The following is a 10532-nucleotide window of genomic DNA, read 5'->3' as shown; positions in this document are numbered from 1 at the left end:
ACCTGAAGTTGTCTAAGCTCACAAAATTGTTTAAGCTCACAAAAATTGAGAAAAATTGAGATCTGCAATGTGCACTATAGGTTTTTAAGGATTTAGAGTAATTCCACATTGAAACCAGACAGAAATTAAATCGCTCAACAAGTCTCTTTAATGACATAAGGCTTCAGCTCTGAAAAAATGTTTCACATTCTGGTTGAATTGTGAGACAATCAGCAATGTATAGAAACTATACTAATAAAGATACTGAAATACAGAAACAAAATAACTTTCATAATTGAAACTGTGTCTCTCCTGCAAACTGCTATCAATGACCTGGCATTATAAGCAGGTCTTTAATCTGCAGACGATGGCAGAAAACTAAAATGCCGCAAGGAGCCAAAGAAAACTTCTCATCCAGCAAAAGTAACACACTGTAACTAACACAAGTGTTTTTTCCCTCGGCTTGTGACACGGGAAAAGAGAAAGGGAGAGAGAGTGAGGCAGGCAATAGCAAGAAAGGAGGAGAGTTGAGAGGGACAGAAGCTCTGCTGCAGAACACACCTCATCTCCATTTTAGCTGGAGGGAGAGAGAAAGGGAGAGAGATTCAGTCTGTGCCAATTTGCTCTTCAGCTCAGAGAGGGGAGAGCTAGGGAAGTGATATTTCAGGAATCTTAAGAGATCCACAAACGTGTGACTGAGAGGGAGAAGAAGAAAAAACATCCCGGCACGTGAAGCATTTGCAAAGAAAGACAGCAAATAAAGAAAGGTAGAAACGTCAGAGAGAGATGTAGCCGGTGCTGCAGTTGCGGTAAGAAACCTGACATATATTGATAGAATTTTCTAAGCAAACAGGACATCACAGCGCTCACAGACAAGCAGTCACTCATGCAGCTGTGGATGCAAAGGTGTTCGTAGCAGGTGTGTGTGTTTGTGTTAGACAAATTGTAAGTTTGTGTGTATGTGTCTGTGTGCATGCTGGAACAGATTCAGCTGCAGGGCAATGCGTCTGTTTAAAAATATATATATATATTATTAGGATCTGCATCCAGCACCTCTATCTCTGTCATACATCCCCCTCTCCTGCTTTCTAAATCCTCTCTTTCTCTATTTCACCCTGTTGCAGAGTCTCTGTGTCGTAGCTGCACAGAACAAACAAACCTTATGCAATGGACCGTTTCATGCAAGCATGTATTTCTATTCCATACCTATTTTCTCCCTCTATCCATTAGAAAATGTGGGTCTTAAAAGCTTTTCTCCAGCTCCCTCTGGCTCTCCCTTTCTGCTAGATTTGAAAAATCAAAGTCAAATGGAGCCAAAGGAGAGGCATGTCTGACTTTAACTTCTGCATTTATGTGACTAGTCTGAAATAACAGACTTTTAATTCCTGTGGGGGGGTTTTCACCTCCATAGGGGTTCTGAAAACTTTCAAGCCATTGACCTCCTGATAGTTGCCCATTAGAGGATAGAGTCCACCATCTAATCAATTATCCCACACCTAACTTAAAGTTAAATCTAGAATTGCATGGCAAAAGCTATATTGCAACAAGTGTTTTGGGAAAGTCAAAAACATCTTTAGTTAAGAACGTCAAATGTCAGATTTTCTTTCCAAAAGTAGGACTTACAGTAAAACAAATCTAAAAGTTGACATCTTTCTCTCCAGAAAGCGAAGGATTGTGTGTTAGTGTGTGTGAGTGTGTGTAGGGTTTTATTGTATGCTTTTAAGCCACCTTGTTTCACCTCACTGTATCATTGTATTGGCTTGTTTTCCTCTCTTGTACAGCAAATGTTAAGTGTTTGTTACATCCTTCTAATTAAGTACCAGAGAGGTTTGATTGTAAACAGGAACTCAGATGCTGAGTTTGTTGTATATGTGTCAGATGAAGTGAGGTGCTTACATAAAAGACAAACTGTCCAGAAAGTCTAACAAACAACAATCAAACTAATATAATTTTAATATATTTGATTATTTCTTTGTTTAATTGGTTGCCATCTAGGGTACGTGTAGGTACAGTAAGTAGTGGAGGTTTAGCACATTTTATTGGGTGTGTGGGTGATTGTGTGGGAGGGAAATAGATCCATTTATATGTATGAAACAATAATGTTCAAAATTGGTTCAAAGAAAAAAGACACAAGAAAAACCTGTCAAATGGACACATGGATAGGTTAGGTATTGATCCAGGAACTTATATTGCATCTGTTGGGTTCAGGATGAATATGATAGTCAAACAATCCAGAAAAATGCACAAAAGCCCTGTATGCTGAGCAGTACAGGATCTTTTGAAAGATAGGTTTGAGAGAGTGTTATGTTTACAGTCAACAGTAATGAACAAATATCTGCATGAGGGCTTCAGCTTGACTTGAATGGATGTTTTAAAGCATAAAAAGCAACCAATCAACATGTAGAAACTGAGAAAAATAAGAAAAAATAATCAATTAATCAAATAATCTTTTTTTTTCATTTTAATCATTTTGTAACCCCGATGATAGATTTTAGAATGCCTTTGGGGGCCCCAGTCCCCAGGCTGGGAACCACTGACATAATATTCTTATATTTGGTAGTGTGATTAAACGGTAGCTCCACCAATTTTTCCCATCCAAGTCTGTTTACAGGTCTTGGGGAGTACTATTACATTTGTGAAAAAAGTTTTATTAAGCCTTTTGTGGCTACAGAGGGAGCTGCGCAAAATCTGATAAATTGCCTAAAGTGATGTCACTTGTGTCAACATGTGTTGGGGCTGAAGACTACAAGTTTGTAAATGAAAAGAATCAGTGGGTGTGGAGTTAATAAGGAGTGAGTTCACCAGATCTCTGTAGACCACTCCTCATTTATGCTTGAAGTTAGCGGCTCGAGGCAACATTAGCTGCTACTAGCATAACACACCCAAATCTCAAATTGAACTGTTGCTGGTTGAATTGCATTGTGGGTAATGTAGGCACCAGGTTTTGACAAGGAAGAAGAACCCGTGGAATAAAAAAGACGATATCTCTGGTTCTGCTGCATCATTTTATATATTTACTGTGAGATTAGCAGAAACATGAGGTATACTCTTGTCTCACCGCTCAGCTGTGACTGACTGACGTGCATCTGCATCTTCCTTTGAAACGTATGCACTTGAGCGCTTGCTAAGAGAATTTATGGGAACTGGAGTCAAAAGCCAAAACTAACAGAATTGTGACAATTAGCTTTTAACTTAGAGCTTGTGGAAATTTAGTTCAGTACAATTATATTCAGTCACTATTTCTATTTACTTATGCAACATAGGTCTTGCATCTATTTACAAATAGTTTAAGAAAAAATATCCTCTTCCTCAGTTGTTGACTGCAGGATCTTTTACTCATCCTTGTATTGCTGTGGATAATTTGTGAGCTACTGTGCAATCATACTAAACTCTCAAAGAAATCTGAGTCAGGGGAGTAATAATGGCCACTAAGAGCAAAACAATTCACAAAGGACAAGGAGATTGTGGAGAGCTGGAAGGAGACAGAGTTATGAAAGTAGCAGTGGTGTAAAGAAAATAAGTAAAAATGCTTAATGAGAAGAATGTACTGTTACAATACAGTACATTCTGTTATTGCCTGAAGGTGGCGCTAAGGTGTTTTGGGGTGCTCAGTGTATACAAGGAGCTGCTCAAGTGCACACATATGTTTACCTGCATCCTAATAAAGAAGCCATCGTAGTTCGCTAACTTCCTCTCTCTGTTTTCACCGGACATATATTTTCCCACAATATTCTGTGATACACAACAGTAGCCGTTGAGTCATACAGATATATTTTACACTCCTTTTCTGAATTGATGAGTTCAATTATTAGAATAGAATAGAATTACAAGGCAGCGCAAGTCCTTTAAATACACACATCAGCACACAGTTCTGCTTTCCTGAAACTCCCAAAAACACTGAGCTTTCGAGAGCAAATGACAAAAACGGGGGACATCAAAATTAAATGATGAATCCATTATTGAGCAGGTTGCATATGAAAAGATGAGAGAGTGGAGATGAAAGTGAATGTCTGAGCCCCAGGAGGTAAGAACTGCTCCTGTGTTTTTTTACTGTTACAGCTCAGAGATTGGATAACATACTGCATTTAGTACACACAAAGTCATGTGAGCACAGTGCTCACTTTGTGCTGGTGATAAAATTAAACTACAGTGAGTGCTAATAGCTTTTCTCTTCATCTCAATAACTGTGCTAGATTGAATCTGTCAATTCTTTCTCCTTCTTGTTTGTAGAAAAAAACTTGGCAAGCATCTCTACACACTTTCTCCTCTTCCGCTACCAGACGTTAAAGCCTGCAGAGTTGCACAGTACTTCCTGTTAGTCATGTAGATTGCAGACCTCAGTGGCAGATGCAGAGTTTTATCACACCAGATGCCAGGATAGAAAGCCTTTGCAAGTGTCAGGAAGGTAAAAAGTTCATCTAATGACAACTTTATTTATAATCATACAGAACTTCATCACAGAAAATGGACTGATTTGTAGAACACATGCAGTTTTGCAGCTTCCTCTGTTTCCTAAGTCCAGTCAGTGTTGTTTCATCTGTGTTCTTATCAAATGATACACAGATTGGACCAAAACAAATTCCAAAGTAAATCTCAAAACACTGAGACAGAGTGAGGCTGGGAGATTTGTTTCCATGGCAACTATGCAGTAAGCCTTGCGTGGCTTCTCGGCATGTGTCTGATACCGATATCACATAATATAACTCTAGTGTGTCCCACCAAATATTGTTTTTCTTATCAGGGTGAAAAACAGCATCATTCTGAAGACAGAGGACAGTAAAACGTTACGCTCCCAGTGTTGACTCAATTACAAGTAAACTTTAATGACTGTATAACTAGTAAAAATCAGATGAAAATGTTGGTGTAGAATTAATTCACAACAAATACTTCTTCTACAAACCAGTTTAGCTGTTGTCCATGCGACAATAATAATGTAAATTAACCCATTAATAGGCTTCAAAATAAAAGTTACTGTTGTTGATCCCTTTAAAATACAGTCTTGAACCTGTTGTCATCTCAAAGTTAAAGCCTCTCTGAGATGGATTTGTACATTTCTGACTGTGGCGAACACAACTGCATTCATTTTGACTTGAATTACCTAATGTCTCTATGAACAGGACGTATAAAATCACAATAATTTCAAAGATGACGTATCAATTCTACACATGGGGGCATAGTTTCAGCATCACCGCAGTTCTGTAAGTGCAGCATATTAGAGGTGGATGCCCTAATGAAGCTGGTGAACTTAAAGCTGCTATTTTTAATATTATTGTATAAACAATTAATCAAATGATAACATGTAATGTGAAAGGTATCACTTGTAGTTTTGAACCTAAAGAGAATTAGCATCAGACTCCACAGAGCCTTTCAGTGTGTTTCAGCTCATTGTTTTGGTTTTATGACCAGTAACTTTAACGTTTTGGTTCCCTAACACCGCTCTTCTCAGTGTAGTTTTCAGCCGCAGCAGGCAGCTGTTTTCAGTGAAGACCCCTAAAAATGCTCTAAACACTCCTTGCCATGAACTAAACAGCTGACAAAGAAAGTTAGCAACTAGCTATTAAACATAGTGGAGCATTTAGCAGCTAAAGTGCCAGATATATATCTCAGCATTTGGTGGAGACAAGATCTTAAATGAAAATGACTATCAGACTTACATTCTTTAGGTGGACAGAAAAGCGACTCCAAATGAATGATGATGTTGCTGTGTGTCTGTTGGATGTGTAAATAAGCAACTGTCTGCTAACAAGTTATAACGTAAAAACTTGACATGGTGATAATATCAGTTGTCAGTGTTGTGTTTGCATCTTGTTGCGCTGCTCCCAAGTGGCCAAAAGACCAATTAATGCAGTTTTAATGAAGCAAAAAAATATTGTTGTACTTTTTACTGAATGTAACTTAATATCCAATAACTAGCATGTAATCTTTTAGCCTTAAAATCTTCTGTCGAGAACAGGATGATACTTGTTAGTCCAACACATTAAATTTCTCCCTGTTGGGTGTTTTTGCACCAGGCTACTGGTCAGCTAATTACTGGGATGATCTGTGGGATGAATACTGCCGAACGCTGTAAATGTAATTACTGATATAACTGGTGTGTTTGCGTGTGTCTCTTCGTGTGTGTGTGTGTGTGTGTGTGCCTTTGTGGTATGCTTTTGTTCCAGCAACAGCTACATTCATGCAGTCTTTCTCATTTATAGCCTTAAGTACAAAAAGCTGATAATATAAAAGATCCTTGGGGTCTTTTTAACTGTTACATAATAAATATCATTTGTGAGATGCTATGTTCTAACAGGCACTGAATGTGAAGTAGTGACATGAAATATTTAAGTGCTACATGATTTCATCACTCCTGCATATTTGTCTATTCTCCTGTAGGCTGAAAGAAACACTGCAGAATACAGCAGAGCACAGTTTTTCTCACTTTCTTTCTTTCAGTTTTTACCATGATCATCTTCATTTGAATTACTCTGTCCGTGTCTAAATGTGCTACTACAGTCAAGGCCAGAAATCCTCCTTTTCAGCCTTTTCTCACCATGCTCCGTCCATCTTCTCTTCTTCACTTCTCCCTTGCTCTTCTTGGCTGCAGAGCATTTCTGCTTTTATGAGTCTGCAAAATACATCCTTGAAAACTTGGTTTAGAGCGGGAACTGATGACATATGATGCTTAAAAATGTGTTTGTATCAGATAGACACGTTCAGTTTAAACAGACTGTTTTCAAACTCACTCAAACAGCTGATTTTAGTCTTAGTTGGTTATTTTAAGTTTGTCTATTTTTTGTTCTGAATGTCTTTTTTTCTCTTGTGTGTCTGACAAAACAGTGAGCTGCCACGCTGTGAGCCATGACTCCTCCACCTGTGGCCAGGATGTGAAATCGATGGTGTGACAACAAAGGCCGTCACCGAGCGACAGTGTTCCTGTTCTACCACTGTAATCAAAGTTGCACATAAAAACACTCTTGGTGTAACACAGACCTTAACTACAAAGGGAACATACACATTTCAGTTTTTTAGTTGTGTCTGAAGCAACCGTAGCATGCTGTCAACACTATAATTGCTCTTTAATTGGTTAAGATTTTATGAATGATGTCACTGAACCATCTGGCCTACCTTTTACAGTTTGCATACACACTTGAAACTGTTAGAAACACGACTTCACACACATTTCTGGTCCAAATGATTCATCTCATATCCTCATAACAAACTCTTGTCTGAATTAGCTCCTGTGACCTGTGAGGATTATGAGGCCGACTTTAGTGTTTCTACAGACACAGTGTCTCCTGTGTGTGTTCGCTGGTTTATGTGTGCCTGGCGTTGTGGGCTCACTACCTCACGCACTACCATGGCACGTCTCCTGTCCGGTGCAGTGTGTGTGTCAGATCAAGCCGTGGTTCTCCCCTGATTCTGTCTACCATGAAGCTCCTACTGTGGACTGCAACGACCTGCTGTTGACCAAGCTCCCCTTACCCATACCAACGAACACACACACCCTGCGCCTGCAGAGTAACCTTCTGTCTGAGCTCGACACTGCGGTGCTGCACAGACTCCCCAACCTCACCGACCTTGACCTTTCCCAGAATCGCTTCAGCCGTGTCAGGACAATAACTCAGAGCTCCTCCCTGCCCTCTCTGCTGTCTCTACACCTGGAGGAAAACCATCTCAGTCGTCTCCCCGATGCCTCCTTCTCCTCACTGCCAACTTTGCAGGAACTCTTTCTCAGCCACAATAACTTACACTCAATAGCACCTGGAGCCTTCATTGGTCTGGACTCCCTACTGCGTCTGCATATCAACAACAACAGACTCACCACTGTTGACCCTAGGTGGTTCAGGGCTTTGCCTCGCTTGGAGGTTCTCATGCTTGGAGGAAACCCTGTGGAGGCCATGCCAGAGCGAGGCTTCCTGGCCCTGAAATCCCTCCGGAGTCTTGTCCTTGGTGGTATGGGTCTGAGAGGCTTGGCTGAAAAAGCACTGGAAGGGTTGGAGGGCCTGGAGAGCCTCTCCTTCTACGATAACCTGCTTACAAAGGTCCCCACTCAGGCCCTGAGGAGAGTGCCAGGACTTAAGTTCCTCGACCTCAACAAGAACCGCATAAAACTGATCGAGACAGGAGACTTCCGAGACATGGTCCACCTTAAGGAGCTCGGCCTGAACAACATGGAGGAGCTGGTGTCCATTGAGAGAGCCGCCCTGGAGAACCTTCCAGAGCTCACCAAGCTCGAGATCACCAACAACCCACGACTGTCCTACATTCATCCGCAGGCTTTCCACCAGCTGAGCAGGCTGGAGAGTCTAATGCTCAACTCCAACTCTCTGAGTGCTCTGCACCAGCACATCATGCTCTCCCTGCCGAGTCTTCAGGAGGTCAGTTTACACTCCAACCCACTGCGATGTGACTGCCTGTTTCACTGGGCCGCCAAGGAGGCCTCTCACCCTCACATTGAAGACACACAAACGGACACACAAACACCTCGGATGGTGCGTTTCATCCAACCCCAGGCCACACTGTGCTCTGAACCACCAGAGTTGAGAGCTCGCAGGGTGAGAGAGGTGTCCTCCAGTGAGATGTCGGCCTCATGCCTCCCCATGATCCCTACCAGCTCCCTCCCTTCCTATGTTGGGGTAAGAGAAGGAGGAAAACTGGTCTTACACTGCCGAGCTCTTGCAGATCCACAGCCTGAACTGTACTGGGTGACTCCATCTGGGCTGAGACTTGGTCCTGCACCGAGCCATGCATCCAAAGGTTTACCAGCTCCTGCTCTAAGCCACAGCCTGACAGCCTCTGAGGGATTCAACCACACATCCGCCTCCAGCATCTCTCCCAGCCAGGCTCAAGATGATACTCCCTGTAACCCCTCCAAACACTACCGGCTACTGCCTGAGGGAACTCTGGAGATGAACAAGGTAACCCCCAGCGAGGCAGGATTGTATACCTGTGTAGCTGAGAATGCACTGGGAGCAGATACACGCAGTGTTACTGTGGGTGTGCATGGCAGAGAAAAGAAAAGAAAGAGGGGGATGGCTGCTAATATGAAGGGATATCCTTTATTCAGAGCGGATGCCAGGTTGGAGGTGAGGGGGGTCGGACAACACTATGCTATCCTGTCCTGGCAGAACGAGCGCAACCTCCCTTCGACTCGTCTATCCTGGCAAGCCATATACTCAAATGCACACATGCCCACATACACCACACGCATCCTGGCTGGCACACAGAGCTTCAACCTGACCCACCTGCGAGCAGAGACGTTTTACCGAGTGTGTCTACATTTAGGGCTCAGTGAAGGTGCCAAGCATACCAGCAGGAGATCAATTGAGAGCAGAAAGACTCAGTGTGTTTCATTCAGGACAAAGGATGTCCCAGAGCCTCAGCCCAGCCTGCAGCTAAGCCCAGAGCTGACCTCCACAGCAGTCACACTACTGCTCCTCGCACTCATACTGCTGCTGCTGGCAGGCAAGGGTTGGGACACTGAGTCTGGCGAGGGGGCAGGAAAGCACCACAGTACCATCCTCCAGGAAATCAAAAGTCCCAAGTCTCTGATCATCAATCAAAAGACAGAAGGGAGGAATGAACATCAGCCAAAGCAGAGTGAGAAACTGCTATTACATCAGGACTGCTGAGATAATTATGTTTGTGTACATTCAAATTCAGACAAAAAAACACTCTCACACACATACAAAATGTCAAATATCCACTTTGTGAAACACAGCTAGAAGAGAGGAGTCAGAGATCAGAGTAGTGGTGTAGAAAGAGATTTGTATTTATTTTATATACCATATAAAGTATATATTGACATTGTTTCTGTGTTAAGATGTATTGTAAAGAATGCCTAAACCCTAACCAGGGAAATTAAACTGGACAATCATGCTCTTGCAGCACAGTGAATGAACACAGGAGAAACAAATGAGTCTGAGCTGCCGATGACCACTGGACTGAAACAAAAGAAAACCTGATTCAATCCAGAGGAGAGCGGCTCAGACCTTCAGGGTATTTGTCATCTTTCTTGTTCCACAGACTGAACCGTACTCTCTCCAAACAGATGAAACTCTGTCTTGAAATTGATACTGAATGAAATTCCTGCATTGATGTAAACAACCTTTTTGCTTAGCTTTCAGTACCTTGGACTGGGTTGTCCATCTTGCAGTACATAAACAGTATGCTCATCCAGATTCCTAACCTCCCACATTCTCTTTCAGTATAAAAGTGATCTAAAAGTGATTGTGTTAAATTCTATTTTGAGCTATTATACAATAAAATCTTTTTAATTTACACAATTTGACTGTTTATTTCTCTTTTTTTTACCACATTTAGTTTAGATTATACAGAAAATATAATAATATGATTTGACAGGGGATTAAATCAATAAACAGTGGTGTAAACATAGCATTGCAGATGAGAGACCTTAAACCAAACTCTCTACATAAAACTCACATATTAGGGATTCATCTGCAGTTACAACTCCTTGCTTATCTGTATGCAGCTGCCGTTGTTCCACAGTAAGAGTAAGTAGCTCAGGACATCTGACACCTACTCAGTAAACAAAAGACACAGTGTGTCCC

The 10532-nt window shown here is 41.7% G+C and overlaps 1 protein-coding gene across 2 annotated transcripts; it reads left to right on the top strand.

Moving 5' to 3' along the window:
• Nucleotides 1–488: 488 nt before the first annotated feature.
• lrrn2 (leucine rich repeat neuronal 2) lies at nt 489–10247 on the top strand. 2 transcript variants are annotated; one of them, XM_044178727.1, is made up of 3 exons: nt 489–788; nt 6799–6907; nt 7197–10247. In XM_044178727.1, the coding sequence occupies exon 3, from the start codon at nt 7218–7220 to the stop codon at nt 9591–9593; it is 2376 nt and encodes a 791-aa protein (XP_044034662.1). In that variant the 5' UTR covers nt 489–788; nt 6799–6907; nt 7197–7217; the 3' UTR covers nt 9594–10247. The 2 variants fall into 2 exon arrangements, with proteins under 2 accessions (XP_044034662.1, XP_044034653.1); XM_044178718.1 differs by having other exon boundaries at nt 6799–10247.
• The last annotated feature ends 285 nt before the right edge of the window (nt 10248–10532 follow it).

The sequence above is a fragment of the Siniperca chuatsi genome, linkage group LG2, assembly GCF_020085105.1.
Source record: "Siniperca chuatsi isolate FFG_IHB_CAS linkage group LG2, ASM2008510v1, whole genome shotgun sequence".
NCBI classification, from domain to species: Eukaryota; Metazoa; Chordata; class Actinopteri; order Centrarchiformes; family Sinipercidae; genus Siniperca; species Siniperca chuatsi.
The sequence above is the reverse complement of the archived record's forward strand: the minus strand, read 5'-3'. Positions and strand labels throughout refer to the sequence as shown.

Bases quoted from the DNA above. Each gene is read 5' to 3' on its own strand.
- lrrn2 (XM_044178727.1), top strand. From the start codon at position 7,218: ATGAGGCCGACTTTAGTGTTTCTACAGACACAGTGTCTCCTGTGTGTG.